General features: G+C 31.8%; 3 protein-coding genes and 1 long non-coding RNA gene across 4 annotated transcripts; 2 read left to right on the top strand and 2 right to left on the bottom strand.

Annotated features, from left to right (window-relative positions):
• Positions 1-975: 975 nt before the first annotated feature.
• On the bottom strand, positions 976-2,214 carry LOC130668874 (uncharacterized). Its single transcript, XM_057471376.1, has one exon. It carries the CDS (start codon positions 2,212-2,214, stop codon positions 976-978), a length of 1,239 nt encoding a protein of 412 aa, XP_057327359.1.
• A 2,776-nt stretch (positions 2,215-4,990) lies between these two features.
• LOC130668876 (uncharacterized) lies at positions 4,991-5,962 on the top strand. Its single transcript, XM_057471377.1, has one exon. It carries the CDS (start codon positions 4,991-4,993, stop codon positions 5,960-5,962), a length of 972 nt encoding a protein of 323 aa, XP_057327360.1.
• A 6,911-nt stretch (positions 5,963-12,873) lies between these two features.
• Positions 12,874-14,112, top strand: LOC130668877 (uncharacterized). Its single transcript, XM_057471378.1, has one exon. It carries the CDS (start codon positions 12,874-12,876, stop codon positions 14,110-14,112), a length of 1,239 nt encoding a protein of 412 aa, XP_057327361.1.
• Positions 14,113-14,855: 743 nt separating this feature from the next.
• On the bottom strand, positions 14,856-19,622 carry LOC130667875 (uncharacterized). The gene is made up of 4 exons (XR_008989916.1): positions 19,503-19,622; positions 19,248-19,355; positions 14,996-16,290; positions 14,856-14,870 (listed from the first exon to the last, which is right to left on the bottom strand). It is a non-coding gene; the product is annotated as an uncharacterized LOC130667875 (long non-coding RNA).
• Positions 19,623-25,583: the final 5,961 nt, after the last annotated feature.

The raw sequence follows: 25,583 nt of genomic DNA on the forward strand, positions 1-25,583 counted from the left end.
CTTTCGGAAAAGCAAAATATGATCATCAATATGCTGTGAGCGATATCAATAAAATTTACGATTTTTTATACACTACAACATCCTGTTTATAAGTAAGTGTAATAGTCAGCTCAAATTTCTTATATAAAAAATCTGTATGAACTATATACGGCCATGCATGACCATATATGTTTCATTTTCACGGGTAAATATATGGTTGAAATTATATTCAATATAGCTTAACAGATTTCCATTTTAAGAAATGTATATCATACACAGAAAAAACAATATAGTATATTTAAAAGCATTCATCGCCGAAGAACACATTCATGTGCCTACCAAAATGTACAACAACTGAAGTCGTACGAAAGATCCGCACAAATTTATTATCAATTGTCTGATTTGAAAAAAATGGATAAACGTGATCTTGACTGTCTCGATTATCAATTTCTTTTACGTTTTGCAAGGACTCAAATACGTCATGTGTGGGATAAATTATCATTCGAATTGCAGTCCAATGATAAAATAAGAGATTATTCATTTTGTACGGATCACTATCCGGCGACTGGTGGTGATTGGGATATCTGTGGAATATGGCTTTATCCATACCGAAAAGATTGCCCTAAATGTCAAATGAATAAATAATATCAAAGATTATATAATATTCTTATTAACAAAATGTACAAGATTATTAATTAAAAATTATATAATATTATTATAAACTAAATGTATTATTCGGGGTTATTAAATAAAATAATAACATTTTTTCATCCATAACCATTTTTATTTATCTTTTATTACATCATTATATTTTTTTAATAGTACAGGTTCAATAATAGCATTTAAGTTATTTATTCTGCGTTTGAATCTTTCTCTATCTCGAGCTGTCTGTTCCCATGGACCTTGTCTAGCTTTTTTGTAAGCATAACTCCATGCGAACATATAATGTATCGTTGGCGTTAAATTAAATTCCACCACCATTTTTTTTTTTTTTTTTTAGATCAATTTTCTTACAGTACTGCTTATAGGGTTATACTCAATAATCCGATCGTGAATAACTAGACAGTAAGCAGTTGTATTAGGTGGAAACGGAATAGCTGACTCAAATTCTAAACGTATGTCTACTGGTCCAGACTTGATCGCTTCGTTTTGCTTAGAGCAGTCAATAACGCACAGTGGCGCGTTATCCAAAAATGTTTTCTTTGCCAGCAGTGGTTCGGCTTCTTTATCGTAATATGAAGACTGAAAATTCGTATACATGCTATACAATAGCGCATACTGATTTTGATCAATCATTAAATTAAGATCTCCATAAGGATAGCTCTGTGAATTTAAAAATAATTTTATATTCCTAATGCTACAGTGGTCAAATTGACTAGCATTTTTTCTCGCATCATTTTTCCTTGCTGATTGAAAACCAAGCACTACATAGCGTGGTTTTTCAAGCTGAGTTGATGTTTTGACAGCCCAGATATGTCGTGGTGTTGCAGGTAAAAGTGGATATTCATACAACTCCCAAGTTCGAAAACTTATAGGAATAGATGGATCACCAGTAATATAATTTAACACTTGAATTCTTTCTTTATCGGATAATGTAACATATGGGACTATCCATTCAATTTTTTGTAGTGTAATTTTAACATTTTCAGCGGCGGCTCCTTCTGCAGGATTCTGTATGTATGCATTGATATCGGTATTTGAAATGGTTAAAACTAACTCTAGCTGAACATTTATAAGAATTTTTTGATAATCTTCAGCAAATCCACTCAGTAAATTCAGTGGTATCAAAATATCAAAATAACCAGCTGCGTTGGTTAATTGCGTATTGTCATTAGACAGCCAACCTACATTCTCTAGAGCACTTAATTCACTGGGGCTAAATGACAAATATCCTTTTATGAGACTTGTAATGCCAACATTTGTATTTCGATCAATTTCAACGCCATTCATAAATAAACGTAATTCTTTAATCATATGACAAATTCCCATGTTAACTAGTCTCGTAGTTTCAGCGACTGCAGTACCATCATTCTTCGTAAATTTACCAATTATATGTAATGAACTTTTACTTGGAAGTATGCATAAATTTTGATTTTGTATAGTAATACGAACTTCATCGTTATTATTTAATGTTGATGATGCATACGGTTGATGTGCATGTAATTCATAGTGCGCAACTGATTCATCGAATACAATTGGCCTCTGAATGTTTAAGATTGTCGCCGTCGCCGCCATGGTCGTGTACACTCGAAACAACAAAAGTAAATTTTTATTTTTTTAATTTTCCACGTAATTTTAATCCTAGGCTCCGGAGAAATTGAATGTTCTGATGTGTTAGCGGTTTGTAGGGTTTCCGGTGACTGATGTTTATTGGCCATGTTGATGACTTTTTATAGCCACTACCGCTTTTTGTCTCAAATACAATACCCATTATTATTATTATTAAAGAGATTTTACATGTAATCTTATAGTTATAGTTTCACCTCTAAAGTTTGCTAAATTTCCATCCTGATCTACTATCCGTAGTCTTAAATTATGTATAGCGTCTACGGAGACTGGAAGGTAAATGATGTGTGATGGTAATTCAACGATCTTAAATCCTGGTGGTACACCCGGGAAAAATTCATGGATTGCATGAACTTTACGTTCATTTATATCGGCTCCAGAAGTGATATTACACTCGATTCTGAGAACGTTGAGTTTCAAAATTGTCACCGGTAAATTTGATAAGTGAGTTTTGTTTGGTTCAAGCATACGATTTGTAAAACCCAAAAGCCGACCAATAGAATCGTCAGGTATGAAATTTACAATCTGATCGCATTTGATTTCACTTCGTAATTCGTTGTTGTTTGCTTTTATGCTGATACTTAATTTTGGTAATGTCTTCTGTACATACTTTTCAATATCACCAATTTCATAACTTCCTGTAGGTATCACCACAACTCTCTCATCAACTGAACCAATAATTTCAAAACCCTTTTCAGTCCTTATCCGGGGTACCACATCTGATACATTAGTACCCTGCACATCTCTTTTTTCTTTGCTTTTTAATAGGTGGTGAGATTACATAAAATTTATTAGCTCCCTCATCAATATTAGGTATTGAATTAAATGTTAATAATTCTATTAATCCTAGGACATAATTTTTTTTCGGTGCTAACTCAATTGGAGGAAAATAATTAGCCTCCAACACCGAGGATGTACCCGTCAACGTTAACGTGAATGACTCAGCCATGACTGATGTATTATATTCTGAATACCACTCATTTATAGTTGATCGTTTAAAAACTTAAGACAAAGATGACCGCAGATAATTGTATCAAACTCTTGATATCTTTTGTGGTTATATTTTACGCTACCAACACCGAGATATTCCATAAGATCCTTAGGTGGTTGCAGATTACCAAAACTATCAAAATAAATTACTTTATTACCTCTTTTCTTGTATGCCACCCAATGCGTTCCAGATCTATTTTTATCATCAAGGTTTACAATAGCTGCTTCGTATTTATTAGGACCCGATTTGATTGGAAGTACTCCACCAATTTTTGATGGTACAGGCAATATACGAGGGAATCTAATATTTTTTTTTCCACCAGATTTTTTAACCTTTCGACGAGCACCTTGAAGAGCTGATTTGATTGGATTATCCCCTGGATGTATAGAATTTTTTGCTGCCGTTACAATTTTTCTCAATGCAACTTGAGGTTTTTTCACACCCTTCCCCCTCTTTTTCACCCGCTTCCCCCTTCTCTTCACCCCCTTCCCCCTCTTTTTTACCCTCTTCCCCCTCACCCCCTTTTTCTTTAAGCCCATTCCGAATCTTCGCTTCATTTTCATAATTTTATTTACACTCCAAGCGGCAGCTTTTTCACCAAAACTTGAGTCTCCCGCTTTTACACGTTGCTAGGCTTTTTCAGCAAGAATTTTATCAGCTGCGTGTCGTGCTGTTAAATTCTCACGATTCTGCGAGTACGCAATATCGTGTTCTTTACATGCGGCGTCTAAAGGATTGATACCAGGATCACCACGAGCTAACCTTTCAGTCAACTTTGTACCTGGTCCACAGTACTGATACCCGGGTAGATGTAATTCAACGGGTAGCTTATTGATGATCCTGTTGACTAAACCTTTACCACAAGTTTTTTTACGTCTGCACTCCATCATAGCAACATGATCACTAACTAAGTTTATATAAAAGCTGCTACTTATATTTATATAACTGAGTCTGTGACATTATAGTGAACCATCAACATGGATTTAAAAAAACAAGAGGCTAAGCTACCGGTAATAAATTTTGATAAAATTTTTCAAGGTTCCGGGTTGGAAAATAAAAATAAAAGACATGGTGCATTATTGCCCAACAGCTTACGCGCAATATTTTGTGGACCTTCAAATTGTGGAAAAACAAATGCTTTACTTTCACTTATTATACAGCCTAATGGATTGAGATTTGAAAAATATTTATCTCTACTCAAAATCGTTGAATCAACCAAAGTACAAGTTTTTGGAATCTATACTTGAACCAATCAACGGCATTGGATTTTACCCGTATAATGAGCATGCAGAAGTAATAAAACCCGAAGATGCAAAACTAAATTCACTAATGATCTTTGACGATGTAGCCTGTGAAAAACAAGATCATATTAGAGCATATTTTTGTATGGGTCGTCACCGGAATATTGATAGTTTTTATCTGTGTCAAACGTACACCAGAATTCCTAAACATTTGATACGTGATAATGCTAACTTTTTAGTACTTTTTCGCCAAGATGAGATGAACTTAAAGCATATATATGATGATCATGTTAATACAGATATGTCATACAGCTTATTCAAAGATCTTTGTTCAACTTGTTGGAATAATGATAAGTATGGTTTTGTAGTTGTTGATAAAGATAGTGAAGTAAACAGTGGCCGGTATAGAAAAGGATTCGATTCTTATATCAGTATAAATTAATAAGGGAATAGTAATTATTATCATACGCAATGTAAACTTGAGTCTGTCAACATGAAGCGTGAGGAGATAATAAAGCAAAGGGATATATTGCGCAAAATATCTCAGGCTAGCGATGCTATCCGACAGAAACATAAAATGTTAAAGTTGGGTAAAGATACCGCTGAAAAGGCCATGAGTGAGATGTTTAAGCCAATAGTTACACCTTTGCAAAGTCTAGTAGACTCATCACCACCAACATCAAAACAAAAAATTAAAGAAGAGATCAAACAAGAGATCAAACAAGAGAACTCATCGTTAAAGGATTTATCTGAGCATGGCAACGATGATGATGATGATGATGGTCAGAGTTTATACGATAGTATAATTTCCCAAAATAATACAGGTGCAAGAAGCAAAAATCTTGATGACACACTTTTATCAAGAACACCTACTTCAACAAGTACGCCAGCTAAAACGGGTGATTTATCGAAAAGTTACATAAATAAATTCAATAGCTTCAGTAATGAAATAGATTCACGGTATGGTGTACGCAGAAAGTTTAATAAATTATTTATCGGTGATTCTAATATTGCATTTAAGGATAATAAAATTATGGTTCAAGATAAATCATATCCAATGACTTCTGGGCTATTAGAACTATTATTTAAAAAGTCACCCATTGACTCGCTTGTCACACAGAATGACCGAAAGAAATACTTTGAAATTCTTGAAAAAACTAATACCCACAGAAAACATTACAAAGCGGATGGTGAAATTTTTATCGATTCAACACCGAAATTTGATAATTATATTGCTGATTTTCTCGCTAAGCACAATTACTCATCATCTGGAGGGGGAATACCAAATTTAATGATAGCAAGAAAGAAGAAAACACCCATAGACTATGTATATTGGGATGATCCTAATGAACTGATTGATCGTCTTCGTCTTCTCATGGCTTCTCAAGCAGCTGGTAATCCGAGCCATACGAATGAAATAATTTCAATTATTGAAGAGTTACGAGAGGCTGAAATTATTTATTAAGCTCCCATAAAAATATTTCGTGTTATTTGAATACTGACCATTGTTGCGGATAGACTTATACCATGAGTATTGATATTTTCGGACGTGCCTTACCATCGGGTGTAGGAATAGTTGGCCCACCAGGACGACCTGACCAAGGATTCAAACTAACTGCTGATGGTAATTATGATATAAAAGACAAGAGATTGTGTCACATTGGCCATCCAATAGAAGATAAAGATGCCGCATCTGTAAAATTTACACGTGAATTCGTCCAGAAAGAGCTGGTATTGATGTATGATATGATAACAAAAGACCAGGCAGAAGTAATTTCACATTTGCACGCTCAAGTGGTAACATTAGAAACTACTGTTAGTAATTTAGAAAAAAATTACCTAAAATTGAAAAAAGTTCTATATGACAATATTCAACGAGTCACAGAGTTAGAGGGAAACATATAGACTAGAAAAAATGGAAGATAAGAAATCGGTAATAGCTTATGAGCTTCACAAACAGGCTCGCAGAAATTATCATCGTCGTCATGTTGAGATCCGAGGATTGGATGAGACTTGGCAAGCGGATTTAGTAGAAATGATACCGTATTCAACATCCAATAAAGGTTATAAATACTTACTTACCGTCATAGATATCTTTTCAAAATTTTCTTGGGTAGTTCCTATCAAAAGTAAAAGTGGCGGTGATGTTACGGGAGCTATGAAATCTATCTTGCAACAAGGACGGATCCCTAAAAATTTACACGTTGATCAGGGAAAAGAATTTTATAATAAAGAATTCAAGGATCTCATGAAGCGATATGGAATAAATTTATACTCCACGTTTAGCAACCTAAAGGCATCAATATGTGAACGTTTTAATCGAACGCTTAAAAATAAAATGTGGCGAGAATTTTCTGCACGTGGTAATTATAAGTGGATTGATATGCTGGAAGAATTGGTAAACTCTTATAACAATACCAAACATCGTACTATTAAAATGAAACCTGTTGATGCAACTGCTGAAAATGAAAAGCAGATATTGAAGAATATTTATAAACCTCTTCGAGTTGCGGCAAAAAAACGGAAGATTAAGTTTAAAGTTGGAGATAAAGTTAGAATAAGTAAATATAAACATGTTTTTGAAAAAGGATATACACCAAATTGGACGACTGAAATTTTTACTATCAAGACAGTGCAGAAAACTAATCCTACAACATATAAACTAGTGGATTATCAAGATCAACCAATTGAAGGTGGATTCTATGAGGAGGAGCTTAGCAAAGTAAAGTACCCCGATGTGTATTTAGTTGAAAAAATTATTAAAAAACGTGGAAACAAATTGTACGTTAAGTGGCTTGGTTTTGATAGTAAACACAACAGCTGGATTAATAAATCAGATCTGTAGAAATATTTATATACATGTTAAAATAAATAAATGAAAGAAAAAACTTGAATATTCACCACACATTTATTTATAATCCTCAAGTAATTATTAAATAACAATTAATTTACAAGTTGTAAGTTTTTCTAGTCGATAATCATTTCATCATCATCATCATCATAACTAGTAGTTTTTGATTCTTTGTATCCCCAAGGTAAAGTGTCCGTTGAATCGTCAATTAATTTTCTCTTATTATCATTCCAGCTTAATGCTAACTTAAACTGTTTAATAGTTTTTACTTCATGTTTACGGCTTCTTATTAAGTATTGATGTTTTGTAACATTGATATGTTCGAAAAGACAGTTTTTGAAATCATCAAACGTGATAGTCCTTAAAGTTGAACCCTTAACACCTTTCGCTCTTTTTTTAGCTAGATTATCATTGAAAATTTTGAACGCATACAGTTTTGCTCTTAAGCCAGTAAACTCTGACATTATTTTTCCATTGATTTCATCTTTCATCAGACCTATAACTTTTTTATTCTCCAAAGGAATACCGTGAACATTATTCTCCGGGTAATCTGAAGTATCAAATTTATGGATATCACGTTTGATGAAATCATAAATATTTGGAACCTTAAATTCATAAATTAAACTATCGGTGTCAGTGTACAATAATTTTGATTTATCATTTTCGAAATTATTTTTAATGTAATTATAGTGGAAATCATAAATGAAAGTCTTTGATAAATCGAGAATACTGAAACCAACATAAATTGGCTTATTAAAGTATACATTTAAATTTTTCATTTCAATAATTACCATATTTTCATCGAAAATATTAAAACTATGGAAATTTGGTTTTGAAATTAAACTCTTAGCACCATGTTTACCAGTCCATGAATTAACTAATCTAACATCTGTATGCTTTCTAACATTTTCCATTGTCTTTCCGAAGACCGCGTTATTCATCAATTTATAAAAATTTTTCTCAAACTCATTTCTCGCATTTTTTCTACAGTCAGTATTTTTGTCAATGTAAGGTTTTAACCATGCAGATTGTTTAAATTTTAAAACTCGATGAACTTTTACAAGCTCCATACCTAGCTCGAGACATTGCTGCAAGTTTCTAAAATGAATTATATATTTTTCTTTTGCATATAAAGTCGTCGCTAATTTTGATCGTTTACTGTCAGGAGGTACAAAATGTTCGGGACACAATGGTAAGTCTTTATGAAGATCATGTAATTCTATTGGATAATTCAAGTCCACCTCCAAAATAAATCCTTCAGTTTCACTACAATTAAAAAGAGTTTCAATATTTTCCTGTGTGCATTGAAAATTTTCTACCCATTCAAATGATCCTTGCGGTAAAGACATACACATTGCAGCCCCATACAGATTGTTTACATCGAAATACATCAAGTACGATTCATCCAAATTTGGATTAAATTCATTTTCCATAAAACGATTGTTAGCTCGAGCATAACGATTTACGCACTGCGATACACCACCTCTGATACCTTTTTCTATAAACAGAATCATTTCTGGATCGTCTAATAATTCTAACTCGACGCCTGTGTGCTTCAACATAGCATCAAAAGCAAGTCCCGGAGCAGTATAATAATGTAAAGGGTCTAACTCATATGTTTCATAGCAACTTTTACGGAAATTTTCAAATATATCAGCTAATAACAAGACATCTGTTTTTAAATATAAGTCTGAATACTCGCCAAGTGTTTTGATGTGTTGAGCATGGTTGTAGTCCTCATCGGACACACTCTCATCATTAAGTTTAGAATAAAATAATTTTTTTTCTGGTAATTGTTTATCATCAAGTTTTTCTATTAAATCGATATACTCATATGGAAATACACCTTTACGTGTAACTAATTTAAATTTCTCAAGATCAGGATAAAAATGATGTGTTATATTTTTATCATCATCACTAAGATATGATGCTAATTTTTCTATACTAGAAGCCATGAAACGAAATGAATCAATAAATCGTAACTCAACATTTGTATTTTCGATAGATTTAGTAAAAGCTATATATTTTTCTTTATTTACCGGTAAAATGGTAATTGCACCGTTAAAAACCGATACTAAAGATTTTATTATGAAATGTGAATCATAACCAGATAGATTATGAAATATTACCGGAATAGTGTGGGATTGCTTATAGTTTAAGTTACATGAATTGTGTGCAGGACCTCGATATTTTCCAGTAAAATGACAATGGTCGTAACATCTTATTTCATTGATAGATATAAACGGTTTACCGCAAATGTGACAGTTTTTTTATGTTTTATGATAATTTTCTTCTGCAGCACTAAGTGGATTAATTTTTTTAACATCATTTTTTATAATATTATCAAGTTTTCTACCTAAAATTTCCAAATGTTGGACAAACCATTTTATGCAATCAGCAGAACGATTTATTTCAAATGAATGGTTGCAAAATAGCAACATTAATGTCATAATCACTAATATTATTGAAGAACTAAAATCATTAGATGTTGACGAAAAATTTGACGGTGAAATTATTGTGTTCAATAATTGTCCAACTATTTTAACGATTATAAATGAAAAACTATCATGGTGGTTTAAAATCCCTGGTGACATACAGCCAATCCCAACAAAATATTTTTTTACTGGTGATCTTTTATCAGAATCTTGGTTGGATCTTGAAGTCCAATATAGAGATTCAATATCAACAATACAACGAAATGGTTTTTTTATTGACAGATTGCTCGAATATGATTGTGTGATACCATATCCATGGATGATGGGATATACCATTGAAGAACTGCAGCAAAGAATTAGCGGCCAACTATTCACATTTATTCTCAATGATCTAGAAATAGATGGAGCCGCAATTACAATTAATGGAGTGTCTGCAAATTTAAAAATAATCCATGAAAAATTCTCATGGTGGTTTCGTTTAATTTATGATGAAACAACCGTACCATCGTTGAAAAGTTATTTCATGATAAGAGTTTTACGTGAAACATGGCCAGATACGTTGGGGAACCACGATGTTGAAGTGCAGCAATTAAATAATTTATTGACAATAGATGATCTAGAAGAAAGTGTTAGTATTGAGGTTGATGAGAGTGAGTTAGATGAAGATGATTTTAATTGATCTGAGCTTAATGTTGATGATAATAATTTAGATGAATTTGAGCAAAATCTTGTTTTGCATCTTCGGGTTTTATTACTTCTGCATGCTCATTATACGGGTAAAATCCAATGCCGTTGATTGGTTCAAGTATAGATTCCAAAAACTTGTACTTTGGTTGATTCAACGATTTTGAGTAGAGATAAATATTTTTCAAATCTCAATCCATTAGGCTGTATAATAAGTGAAAGTAAAGCATTTGTTTTTCCACAATTTGAAGGTCCACAAAATATTGCGCGTAAGCTGTTGGGCAATAATGCACCATGTCTTTTATTTTTATTTTCCAACCCGGAACCTTGAAAAATTTTATCAAAATTTATTACCGGTAGCTTAGCCTCTTGTTTTTTTAAATCCATGTTGATGGTTCACTATAATGTCACAGACTCAGTTATATAAATATAAGTAGCAGCTTTTATATAAACTTAGTTAGTGATCATGTTGCTATGATGGAGTGCAGACGTAAAAAAACTTGTGGTAAAGGTTTAGTCAACAGGATCATCAATAAGCTACCCGTTGAATTACATCTACCCGGGTATCAGTACTGTGGACCAGGTACAAAGTTGACTGAAAGGTTAGCTCGTGGTGATCCTGGTATCAATCCTTTAGACGCCGCATGTAAAGAACACGATATTGCGTACTCGCAGAATCGTGAGAATTTAACAGCACGACACGCAGCTGATAAAATTCTTGCTGAAAAAGCCTAGCAACGTGTAAAAGCGGGAGACTCAAGTTTTGGTGAAAAAGCTGCCGCTTGGAGTGTAAATAAAATTATGAAAATGAAGCGAAGATTCGGAATGGGCTTAAAGAAAAAGGGGGTGAGGGGGAAGAGGGTAAAAAAGAGGGGGAAGGGGGTGAAGAGAAGGGGGAAGCGGGTGAAAAAGAGGGGGAAGGGTGTGAAAAAACCTCAAGTTGCATTGAGAAAAATTGTAACGGCAGCAAAAAATTCTATACATCCAGGGGATAATCCAATCAAATCAGCTCTTCAAGGTGCTCGTCGAAAGGTTAAAAAATCTGGTGGAAAAAAAAATATTAGATTCCCTCGTATATTGCCTGTACCATCAAAAATTGGTGGAGTACTTCCAATCAAATCGGGTCCTAATAAATACGAAGCAGCTATTGTAAACCTTGATGATAAAAATAGATCTGGAACGCATTGGGTGGCATACAAGAAAAGAGGTAATAAAGTAATTTATTTTGATAGTTTTGGTAATCTGCAACCACCTAAGGATCTTATGGAATATCTCGGTGTTGGTAGCGTAAAATATAACCACAAAAGATATCAAGAGTTTGATACAATTATCTGCGGTCATCTTTGTCTTAAGTTTTTAAACGATCAACTATAAATGAGTGGTATTCAGAATATAATACATCAGTCATGGCTGAGTCATTCACGTTAACGTTGACGGGTACATCCTCGGTGTTGGAGGCTAATTATTTTCCTCCAATTGAGTTAGCACCGAAAAAAAATTATGTCCTAGGATTAATAGAATTATTAACATTTAATTCAATACCTAATATTGATGAGGGAGCTAATAAATTTTATGTAATCTCACCACCTATTAAAAAGCAAAGAAAAAAGAGATGTGCAGGGTACTAATGTATCAGATGTGGTACCCCGGATAAGGACTGAAAAGGGTTTTGAAATTATTGGTTCAGTTGATGAGAGAGTTGTGGTGATACCTACAGGAAGTTATGAAATTGGTGATATTGAAAAGTATGTACAGAAGACATTACCAAAATTAAGTATCAGCATAAAAGCAAACAACAACGAATTACGAAGTGAAATCAAATGCGATCAGATTGTAAATTTCATACCTGACGATTCTATTGGTCGGCTTTTGGGTTTTACAAATCGTATGCTTGAACCAAACAAAACTCACTTATCAAATTTACCGGTGACAATTTTGAAACTCAACGTTCTCAGAATCGAGTGTAATATCACTTCTGGAGCCGATATAAATGAACGTAAAGTTCATGCAATCCATGAATTTTTCCCGGGTGTACCACCAGGATTTAAGATCGTTGAATTACCATCACACATCATTTACCTTCCAGTCTCCGTAGACGCTATACATAATTTAAGACTACGGATAGTAGATCAGGATGGAAATTTAGCAAACTTTAGAGGTGAAACTATAACTATAAGATTACATGTAAAATCTCTTTAATAATAATAATAATGGGTATTGTATTTGAGACAAAAAGCGGTAGTGGCTATAAAAAGTCATCAACATGGCCAATAAACATCAGTCACCGGAAACCCTACAAACCGCTAACACATCAGAACATTCAATTTCTCCGGAGCCTAGGATTAAAATTACGTGGAAAATTAAAAAAATAAAAATTTACTTTTGTTGTTTCGAGTGTACACGACCATGGCGGCGACGGCGACAATCTTAAACATTCAGAGGCCAATTGTATTCGATGAATCAGTTGCGCACTATGAATTACATGCACATCAACCGTATGCATCATCAACATTAAATAATAACGATGAAGTTCGTATTACTATACAAAATCAAAATTTATGCATACTTCCAAGTAAAAGTTCATTACATATAATTGGTAAATTTACGAAGAATGATGGTACTGCAGTCGCTGAAACTACGAGACTAGTTAACATGGGAATTTGTCATATGATTAAAGAATTACGTTTATTTATGAATGGCGTTGAAATTGATCGAAATACAAATGTTGGCATTACAAGTCTCATAAAAGGATATTTGTCATTTAGCCCCAGTGAATTAAGTGCTCTAGAGAATGTAGGTTGGCTGTCTAATGACAATACGCAATTAACCAACGCAGCTGGTTATTTTGATATTTTGATACCACTGAATTTACTGAGTGGATTTGCTGAAGATTATCAAAAAATTCTTATAAATGTTCAGCTAGAGTTAGTTTTAACCATTTCAAATACCGATATCAATGCATACATACAGAATCCTGCAGAAGGAGCCGCCGCTGAAAATGTTAAAATTACACTACAAAAAATTGAATGGATAGTCCCATATGTTACATTATCCGATAAAGAAAGAATTCAAGTGTTAAATTATATTACTGGTGATCCATCTATTCCTATAAGTTTTCGAACTTGGGAGTTGTATGAATATCCACTTTTACCTGCAACACCACGACATATCTGGGCTGTCAAAACATCAACTCAGCTTGAAAAACCACGCTATGTAGTGCTTGGTTTTCAATCAGCAAGGAAAAATGATGCGAGAAAAAATGCTAGTCAATTTGACCACTGTAGCATTAGGAATATAAAATTATTTTTAAATTCACAGAGCTATCCTTATGGAGATCTTAATTTAATGATTGATCAAAATCAGTATGCGCTATTGTATAGCATGTATACGAATTTTCAGTCTTCATATTACGATAAAGAAGCCGAACCACTGCTGGCAAAGAAAACATTTTTGGATAACGCGCCACTGTGCGTTATTGACTGCTCTAAGCAAAACGAAGCGATCAAGTCTGGACCAGTAGACATACGTTTAGAATTTGAGTCAGCTATTCCGTTTCCACCTAATACAACTGCTTACTGTCTAGTTATTCACGATCGGATTATTGAGTATAACCCTATAAGCAGTACTGTAAGAAAATTGATCTAAAAAAAAAAAAAAAAAATGGTGGTGGAATTTAATTTAACGCCAACGATACATTATATGTTCGCATGGAGTTATGCTTACAAAAAAGCTAGACAAGGTCCATGGGAACAGACAGCTCGAGATAGAGAAAGATTCAAACGCAGAATAAATAACTTAAATGCTATTATTGAACCTGTACTATTAAAAAAATATAATGATGTAATAAAAGATAAATAAAAATGGTTATGGATGAAAAAATGTTATTATTTTATTTAATAACCCCGAATAATACATTTAGTTTATAATAATATTATATAATTTTTAATTAATAATCTTGTACATTTTGTTAATAAGAATATTATATAATCTTTGATATTATTTATTCATTTGACATTTAGGGCAATCTTTTCGGTATGGATAAAGCCATATTCCACAGATATCCCAATCACCACCAGTCGCCGGATAGTGATCCGTACAAAATGAATAATCTCTTATTTTATCATTGGACTGCAATTCGAATGATAATTTATCCCACACATGACGTATTTGAGTCCTTGCAAAACGTAAAAGAAATTGATAATCGAGACAGTCAAGATCACGTTTATCCATTTTTTTCAAATCAGACAATTGATAATAAATTTGTGCGGATCTTTCGTACGACTTCAGTTGTTGTACATTTTGGTAGGCACATGAATGTGTTCTTCGGCGATGAATGCTTTTAAATATACTATATTGTTTTTTCTGTGTATGATATACATTTCTTAAAATGGAAATCTGTTAAGCTATATTGAATATAATTTCAACCATATATTTACCCGTGAAAATGAAACATATATGGTCATGCATGGCCGTATATAGTTCATACAGATTTTTTATATAAGAAATTTGAGCTGACTATTACACTTACTTATAAACAGGATGTTGTAGTGTATAAAAAATCGTAAATTTTATTGATATCGCTCACAGCATATTGATGATCATATTTTGCTTTTCCGAAAGTGATTATATTCTTTCAATCTTACGTAGCACAACTAAACTTCGTTGTAACTGTCGGTCGCATAGCCTAGTCGTCAAAGCGTCGGTCTCTCGTACAGAAGATCCCGGGTTCGAATCCTCCTAAAGCGGGTGCGGTCATTAATAAGTTTAGCGTTTTTTCTTTGAATTAAAAATTTCCAATTCGATTAGGAATTCAATTATTCGCATACCTGATAATCTCTGCGTCGCCAAAATATTTAAACACAAAAAAAAAATTTTTTTTTCAATTTAGTTAAAATTTCTATACATAGTCATATCAAGTCATATATGGCCGTATCAAGCTATGTATGGGCATACATGGTCACGTATGATCATGTAGAGGCATACATGGCCATGTATGATTTATTTTTTACGGGACTATAATTTAAATTATATCATAAGATATAAGATTCAAGTATATGATTGACATATAATAATTATACATGTAAATATATACTTATATAAATATATATGAACACATATTTATATAAATGCATATAAATATATTGGTATAGATATATGTCAACATATATAATTGCACAAAAATATGTGAACATATGTTAATATAAATGTATCTAAACATATATACATGATAGCTTTATGTACAGTTATTAATATATGATGTATTTATTTATTTATATATTTATTTAACGCATTTCTGCAATTTACAAGTATACTATGACATTTACATGTATCTTTCGATATTTTTAGTACTTTTATGTAGTTACATTATAATTACAACTATTTATTTTTTTTTTTCATAAAGCGTTCAGAAAAGGATTTTGGTATGCCATAATATTTGTCGTCTATGTTTTTTCTCTGAAGATCATGTAATATTACATCATACATTTTATCCAAATTAATTCCGAAATCAATAAAGCCGTTTCTGATCCTACTTGCCAAAGGCACGTACGTTTTATTATATAAATATGGAAGGACAATCTCAGCACATTTTATGAAAATCGATGAAGAAGGATACGGTGTTACACCAACTATCATGATTGTATATTCCCATGCTGCTTTTTCTACTGGATTATTAGTGGTAATTTGATTAGCATTCGCTATGTCGATAATATAGGTCCAGGTATTATTCCAATCATCAGCATATAAATGATTCAAGTCTATTTTGAAATTATCAAATGCAGATTCTTTTTGAATTAAAATTGACAAATAACTGATAAAAAAAATCTGAAAGCAAAAATAATATTTTGAATAATACTATAAACAAACAGAAAAGGGGAGGGGGAGTTTTAAGATGAAATTGAAGTACAAACTATGATCCTGAACAATTAAAAATTTTCCAATTTTTTTTTTCAACAATTTAATTTAGAATCGAAAAATAAATAAAGAATTGCACATGTACACTGTAAAAAGAGCGGTGTTAAAAATGGACTCGTTTTAACTCCGCCCGGTGTAAAAATGAAATTACACCGGTGTTAAAAATACCGGTGTTTAAGTGGGGTAAACGGTGTAAAAAGGGAGTAATACCGGTGTAAAAACGAATTGTCGTACAGAGAAACAAAAAAAAACCTATTGTAGCTGAATAAATTTTCTAAACAAGCCATGAATGGATTTTTCTGAAAAAAATTTTCCCGGCCCCGTAGACCCAAAAAACAAAACCAAAAAATTTAGAAAAGTTTTCTCTCGAGTTATTTCTTATGATTCCGCAAAAACCTTGGCTCGAAAAATGATTTTGCTGAAAGATCTTTAAACTAGAGATTTCAAGCTTCAATTTGCTTTTTTTATTTTTTCGAGACGATCATTTTTAACGACAATACAGCCTTCCAAAAATCACTAAAAAATTTATAAAATTTTCTGGTTCCCTTAATTTTTGTGAGAAGTGTATTTTATAAATTTCCAGGCCAGAAACAGTAAAAACAATAACTTCCTGAATTTTCAAAATTTACAATTTTCTTAGCGGGAAGTTAAAAAAGAAGAAAGAAATTTCGAATATAACATAAAAATAAATTATGTAACTTTGAATCTTTATTAAAATTTAAAAAAAATTATTTTGAAAGACAAAATAAAAATCGGAATATAAAGTTTATCGTTTAAAGGTTTTCCGTTTCTCTTACATAATAATTAGAAAAGTTTCTGTTAAAAAATTCTTCAAGAAAAATACTCCAAATACGACTTTTTTATTATTAGAAAATTTCAAATTACCATCATTTCCCGAGTAAACCATTTTTTTAATTTGATTAAGATAATTGCCTAAAGAATGAGTAGGGGAGGGTGGGGCAGAGCGGCCCCCCTGAAATTTTGATAAAAAAAAAATTTTTTTTTTTTCGACTAATTACTATAAATCCGATATGTTTGCGCATTTTTACCCCTACGCATGACATTTGGGGCAAAATAGACAAGCCCAAAATTTTGAAAAAGTGATTTTTTCATATTTTTATCGTCAAATTAAAAAAAAAAATTATTATAATTCCACATTTCTAGCCGTACGCATAACACCTAGGGCAAAATGGACCAGCCGAAACTTCCGAAAAAATTATTTTTTCATATTTTTCAGCCGTTTCTCTGTGTTAGAGGCAAATTTGGTCACTAAAAATTTATAAAAATAAAATTTTTTTTTTTAAGTAATAAATTTTTGAAATAAAGTAAAACTATAGAATTGTTTTTTTTTTTTTATTAAATAACAATTAGTAATTAAGGTAATCGAGAGTAAACGATTTATTACACCTTAAAAAAATTTTTTCGAGTAATATAAAACCGAAAATAGTTGTCAAGAGAAAGAAATACATTCTTAATGATGAAAACAATTTAAAAAAAAAAAAAAAAACGAAAAAAAAATTTTTTTATCACTTTTTGGAGGGGGGCCGCTCTGCCCCACAAAAAAAATTTTTTTTTTTTCAGAATTTTGGCAAAATCTCCATAAATTTGTTCGAAATAGGACAAAAGTAAAGTGATCTTATGGTTGAAAGCCAAAAAAAGTAATAATTGGCTTAGGGGGGCCGCGCTGCCCCACCCTCCCCTATATAAATTTCATAACCATCCGCCAAAATTTACAAAATTCAATCATGTAATTTTGAACCTTTATCAAAATTTTTTAAAAATGTTGTTAAATGAATATGGAAGACGAAAAAAATATGTAGGCAAGGGCCAGGTAAAACGGGGTACTTGAGGAAATACCAAGTTTTCGAGGACTCAAATACGCTGAATTTTTTTTTTCTTTTAAATGATAATCAAAGTAAATAGAAAAAATTTTCAGTTACCGTTGAAAAAAAAAAAAATTCGATGTCGCGGGCAAAATTGGGTACCCCTTAAGAAAGATAAAAAAATGAAATTTCTGGAGTTTAAATGAATTCGATTAAATTAAATTTTTTTATAAGTAATTTATATGAAAAAAATCGGTCCGTCAGTTGACCCTGCGGGCCAGCCCCAAAACTTCCCGCTGTTTTCGAGCTCAAGAACCTCGAAAACATTATTGTGAATACATTTTCGAGCTCTTCGAGCTCGAAAATACGTTTGTATGCTGTTGTTTTCGAAAAAAAACGTTTTTCACCATTTTTTCTCCAACGATATCTCTCAAACAAATAAACCGATTTTGATGGTTGAGGTGGCATTCGACGCGGCTTATAAAGCTCTAGAGCTCAGTCCATTTTGGAATCAATCCATCGAGCACATTAAAAGTTATCCAGAAAAAACATTTTTGAAAAAATTTTATTTTTGGAATATCTCTGAACGAGTCCTACCGATCAAGCTCAATTTCTCACGGCTTCAAGATATTGACAAGCCGCGTCGAATGACACCTTAAAATTCAAAATCGGTTCATCCGTTCTAAAGATACAGATATTTACATACATACATACACTCGGACATCATCGTGAAATTAGTTAGAATAGCTTCCTAGGACCTCAAAACGTCGACATCTGGTGAAAATTCGATTTTCGTAAATCGGACCGAAACCAATAACTTCCCGAATTTTTGAAAATTTACAATTTTCTTAGCAGGAAGTTAAAAATTCTCTTATAATTATTATTTAAATAGTGAAGTCAATAGGTTTGAAATTAGATTTTTAAATTCAATTTATTAACGCATTAACTTATTCATAAGGATTAATGGTAGCAGGAATTTTTTTTACGTTCATTATACCTAATTAGAATAACGTATGATCTCATCAAACTATGTATTTTACTTACGCTTTTTGTTTTCATATTGAATTGTTTTGTTTACTCATCAATTGAATTATTCAATTAATTGTTCACTTCTTTAGCGAATAATTTCAATTGTTATAACAATATATTGAACTGAAAAAAAAGATCAAAAATTACGATTGGAGTTTAGTAATTATTTACAAAAACATTAATTCTACATATACGGTTCGACTAACATAGGAAGTCAATAAATATTATTTTTTAATTTTAAATAATAAATGGTAATCAAGTATTACTTACGAATTCTTCTAACTTTTAGTATAGCTTAAATTTTTATACGTACTTTGATATTGTAAATTTGACAAAATTAAGTCAGAGTATTTATACTTCATTTCGTCGTTGTTTCAATCATTTGTTATAACAAACATTGATTGTGCAGGTATGAAACTTTTAAAATCAGTAAATAAATAATTCTGCTGATAATGCAGTTTATATCTTGTCAACATTATATGTTTGAATACTTCCGTGTTAAAATGCATATGTTTTAAAATAAAATATTATTCAAACAAATCTGAGTTTTCTGAATTCTTTACATTCAAGATGTTTGTTATCTTTTTTTAACTTCCCGCTAAGAAAATCGATGGTTTTCAAAATTCCGGGAAGTTATTGTTTTCACCCTCATTTGGGAAAATCGAAATTTCATCAAATGTCGACATTCTGAGGTCCTAGGAAGCTATTCTGACTATTTTTAGAATGATGTCCGAGTGTCTGTATGTGTGTGTGTGTGTGTGTGTGTGTGTGTGTGTGTGTGTGTGTGTGTGTGTGTGTGTGTGTGTGTGTGTGTGTGTGTGTGTGTGTGTGTGTGTGTATGTGTGTGTGTGTGTGACCGGACTATAACTTTTTAACTAATGAACCGATTTAGATGGTTAAGGTGGCAATCGAAAGAGTTTGTTGGCCATCAACGTTTCTGGAAATTTCAGATCATTTGATCGAGTAGACTCGAAAATATTGGCGAATTACGAAAAAAAAAATGTTTCTTTGTTTAGTTTTTTATTGATTTCTCAGAAACGAGTTAAACGATCGATTTCAAAATCTAGTCAGCTCTAGAATTTTATAAGCCGCGTCGAATGTGACCTCAACCATCACAATCGGATAATTCGTTCGAGAGATATCGTTGGAGAAATAAATGGTAAAAAACGGTTTTTTTTTCGATTATCTTTGAAATAACTCATCCGATCAATTTCAAAATCTAATCAGCTCTAAAACTTATTAAAACGCGTCGAATGCCACCTCAACTCTCAAAATCGGTTAATTCCTTCGAGAGTTATCGTGGGAGCAAGAAATGGTAAAAAACGGTTTTTTGCGAATATCTTTATATCAACTGAACTAAAAAACTCCAAAATCTGATCAACTTTATAATTTGTGAAAAACGCGTCGATTGCCACCTCAACCATCAAAATCGAGTCACTTGTCTAAGAGATATCGCGGGAGAAAGAAACGATAAAAAACAGTTTTTTGCCATTATCTTTGAAATAACTGAACTAAACAATCCCAAAATTTTATCAGTTCTAGAACTCAATATAATACGTCGATTACTGCCCCAAACATCAAAATCGGTTAATTTGTTCACGAGATATCGTGGGAGAAAGAAATGCCACATACACTCGGACATCATTCTGAAAATAGCCAGAATCGCTTCTTAGGACCTCAAGACGTCGACATCTGATGAAAACTCGATTTTCGAAAATTGGGGAAAAAACAATAACTTCCCGAGTTTTTGAAAATTTACAATTTTCTTGGCGGGAAGTTAAAAATCTGTCTATCTGTTGACCCTGCGGGCCAGCCCTAAAACTTCCCGCTGTTTTCGAGCTCCTTGAGCTCGAAAACATTGTTGTAGATATATTTTCGAGCTCGATAATACTTTTGTATGCCATTGTTTTAAAAAAAAATCGGTCTGTCAGTTGACCCTGCGGGCCAGCCCCAAAACTTCCCGCTGTTTTCGAGCTCGTTGAGCTCGAAAACATTATTGTGAATATATTTTCGAGCTCTTCGAGCTCGCAATTACTTTTGTATGCCATTGTTTTGTAAAAAACCATTTTTTAGCATTTCTTTCTTCCACGATATCTCGCGAACGAATTAACCGATTTTGATGGTTGAGGTGGCAATCGACGCGTTTTATCAAGTTCTAAAGCTGGTCGAATTTTGAAATTGATTTATTCAGCCGTTTTTGAGAAATTTCAAAAAAACCAAGGAAAAAATTTTTTTTGAATTCTTTCGTCAACGGTTTCTTTTGAACGAATGAACCGATTTTGATGGTTGAGGTGGCATTCGACGCGGCTTATAGAGTTTTAGAGCTGATTAGATTTTGGAATAAATCTATCGAGCAAATTAAAAGTTATCCAAATAAAACATTTTCGAAAAAATTTTATTTTTGAAATATCTCTGAACGCACCCTACCGATTAAGTTCAAATTTCTACGGCCTCAACACATTAACAAGCCGCGTCGAATGACACCTCAACGATCAAAATCGGTTCATCCGTTCAAGAGTTATGAATATTTACATACATACATACGTACGTACGTACGTACGTACGTACGTACACACATACATACACTCGGACATCATCGTGAAATTAGTCAGGATAGCTTCCTAGGACCTCGAAACGTCGACATCTGATGGAAATTCGATTTTCGTAAATCGGACCGAAACCAATAACTTCCCGAATTTTTGAAAATTTACAATTTTCTTAGCGGGAAGTTAAAAACTGTTTTTTACACGGAGAAAAATGAAGGTGAAAATTCCATGAAATTTCATGTGAAAATCCACAATTTATTATTATGCTAGCCGACTAAATTTGAAACCGTATGATATTTCAATATTTTATGTTATACGTGTTGCTACTAATTGTATTGAAACATAATAAAATTTCGATTCGGCCGACAAAAATTTCTTTCTTGAACATAATACATTTCGTAGTGAGCATAATAAAAATCATGGAGACTAGATATGATAAATTTGCTAACCGACCTATGCATTGGTTTAGCGGTTTAGAAACAATTTTTTCGCAGCCCGTGGACTCTCTCAAAAAAAAGAAAAAATTTAGAAAATTTTTGTCTCGCGGTATTTCTTATGCTTGCGCAATGGCTGAAGGTCTAATAAAAATTGATCAAAATGCGTCGAAGCTAGAGATTTGAAACTACAAAATGCCTTCTTTTCTTTTTCGATACGATTATTTTTCACGAAGTTCCAGCCTTGCAAAAATCACTAAAAAATTTCTATAATTTTTCTGTTCCTTTAATTTATGGCATGAGTGTATAAGTATTAGGGTGTATCAGTTTAGGGCAACTTTTTTTTTTCAACGCACTAACAGCTTCTATACTTGCATAATATTAATATTAACAGATGTCTCATCGCGATTTTCTATTTATTATTTAAATAACATAAGGATGAAAATTATTTAGGTTTGGAATTTTATACCTCGGCAATGGCTCATTGTGCAGATAAGTTCAGGATATGATTTCGTAGGTAATTAAACGCTCTACAAAAAAAGTCTTTTATTATTTTTTGATAAATTCATCGATTCAAGAGTTATTGGAGCTTGAAGTCAAATTTATAGTAAATATCTAGATCTTTTTACTTTTTTGGCGAAACTATGAGACTTATCACAAAATATTATAGAATCTTTTTTGTAGACAATTCTATTGCCTACAAATTACCTCTGATAAAGTTTTTGAAAATTTCGTAGAACTTCCTAGTTATTTCCATTTTAATGTCAACGGTTTAAATAAATAGTGTTGTGATCTTATCAAGAGCTTGGCATTAAAATTTTATTTAATATTTATACTATACGTTTTTGTAAATACATATAAGACTATTAAAGATAATTGATAGAAACATATGAGAATATCAACACAAAACACTGAATTTTTTGTTTTATATTAATTTTATATTTATGTAGCAGCATTAGTATTGATAATTAGTTGACAATATATTTCAAAAATTAATTTCACGATTCGTACAATATTGAATTTACAAAGTAAAGAAAAGTCTCGTTAAAATTATTACATTAATATTATAAACTTTACAAAAAGTCTTATAACTACTCATCTAACTGAATAAACATTTATAAGGATGATATAAAATAAATAAAAATACATCTAATTTTCCATAAAATTAAAATCCATGCGGTTTACATTTATTACATATAATGATACATCAAATAGTTTTTTATTTTATTAAAACAAAGAAAAATATAATGTATTCTTATTCGTAAGTGTATAATTTATTATCAAACGTAAAAATAGTTATACAAACAAATCTCATAAGCATAATAATATTAAAATCAATAAAAATAAAGATTTTCACAATCACACAACCCCATAAAACTCAACTGAATAATCGACACTTGCTAAATAAAGTAGATGCTTCTTGAATGAATTCCCGCGGAGTACTGATCAGAAAAAAAAACCAATAAATTCGAACATTCAGAACTAAAGATTATTTTGTTTAAACACCGTTGTAAAAATTAATCAAAGACAAACAAATATTATTGTCAAAAAATTATAAATCGCTGTATTTCAATGAAATTTTATTAAATGGTTGTAAATACTGTTATTAATTTTTTAAACTTTAATGATTTTCTAGAAGTGTTGTTCCTCAACTGAGTAAATATCAGTGTAAATTTCACAAATTTTATTATGCTGGCACGAGAAATTTTGCATTACTGATAAAGTAGAATTTCTACTGATCATATAATGGAACTTATCAACTGACAAAACTAAAATTTTAAGAATTTTTATTATGCTAGTTTTAGAATTTTCAATTGAATCAATGTTCGAGAATTTATACCCAGTAAATAATAACAAAAATTGAAATAAATGTAAATATCATGACAAAATCTGTAAATTTTGTTATTCTATTGTGGCAATTATTATTTTTAGTTCTGATTAATTTTTGATCACACAAAAATTCTAAAATTTATATAATATAAAACAAAAAAACCATTTTTTCGTAGAAAAAATTTTACACAGGAGTTTAAAATGTAACGAATTTATTTCGAATTTAATACTGTTTAAAATAAATATTTTTATACTAAATATAATTTTTGATACAAAATTGTAAAAAATTTACAATTACATAATTAAAAAACTCTAATATATAACACATAATAATTTTTATTTACATTTCGATAAATTTGTTTGATATCGAAACTTTACTCTCAATTTATAAAATTTCAAGATTCATATTGATATTACTTTCATAGCATTACATATTTTATATTTGTTGATCATTAAAAATCAAAGACATCAAAAATCATTAATTGCTACTCTATAATTTTTTTTGCGTAACTATGACTTTCTACTAATTTTTCATAATTTATGATTTTCTAAACAGATCTAGTAGAATTCGAAAATCAGAGGGTATTTTTTCGTTTATATTGAGCTTCATTTCTCTCCGTGTAGCATTTCTTTCTCCCACGATATCTCGTGAACAAATTAACCGATTTTGATGTTTGGGGCAGTAATCGACGTATTATATTGAGTTCTAGAACTGATAAAATTTTGGGATTGTTTAGTTCAGTTATTTCAAAGATAATGGCAAAAAACTGTTTTTTATCGTTTCTTTCTCCCGCGATATCTCTTAGACAAGTGACTCGATTTTGATGGTTGAGGTGGCAATCGACGCGTTTTTCACAAATTATAAAGTTGATCAGATTTTGGAGTTTTTTAGTTCAGTTGATATAAAGATATTCGCAAAAAACCGTTTTTTACCATTTCTTGCTCCCACGATAACTCTCGAAGGAATTAACCGATTTTGAGAGTTGAGGTGGCATTCGACGCGTTTTAATAAGTTTTAGAGCTGATTAGATTTTGAAATTGATCGGATGAGTTATTTCAAAGATAATCGAAAAAAAAACCGTTTTTTACCATTTATTTCTCCAACGATATCTCTCGAACGAATTATCCGATTGTGATGGTTGAGGTCACATTCGACGCGGCTTATAAAATTCTAGAGCTGACTAGATTTTGAAATCGATCGTTTAACTCGTTTCTGAGAAATCAATAAAAAACTAAACAAAGAAACATTTTTTTTTTCGTAATTCGCCAATATTTTCGAGTCTACTCGATCAAATGATCTGAAATTTCCAGAAACGTTGATGGCCAACAAACTCTTTCGATTGCCACCTTAACCATCTAAATCGGTTCATTAGTTAAAAAGTTATAGTCCGGTCACACACACACACACATACACACACACACACACACACACACACACACACACACACACACACACACACACACACACACACACACACACACATACAGACACTCGGACATCATTCTAAAAATAGTCAGAATAGCTTCCTAGGACCTCAGAA

Source organism: Microplitis mediator, chromosome 5 (genome assembly GCF_029852145.1).
Source record: "Microplitis mediator isolate UGA2020A chromosome 5, iyMicMedi2.1, whole genome shotgun sequence".
Classification (NCBI taxonomy): domain Eukaryota; kingdom Metazoa; phylum Arthropoda; class Insecta; order Hymenoptera; family Braconidae; genus Microplitis; species Microplitis mediator.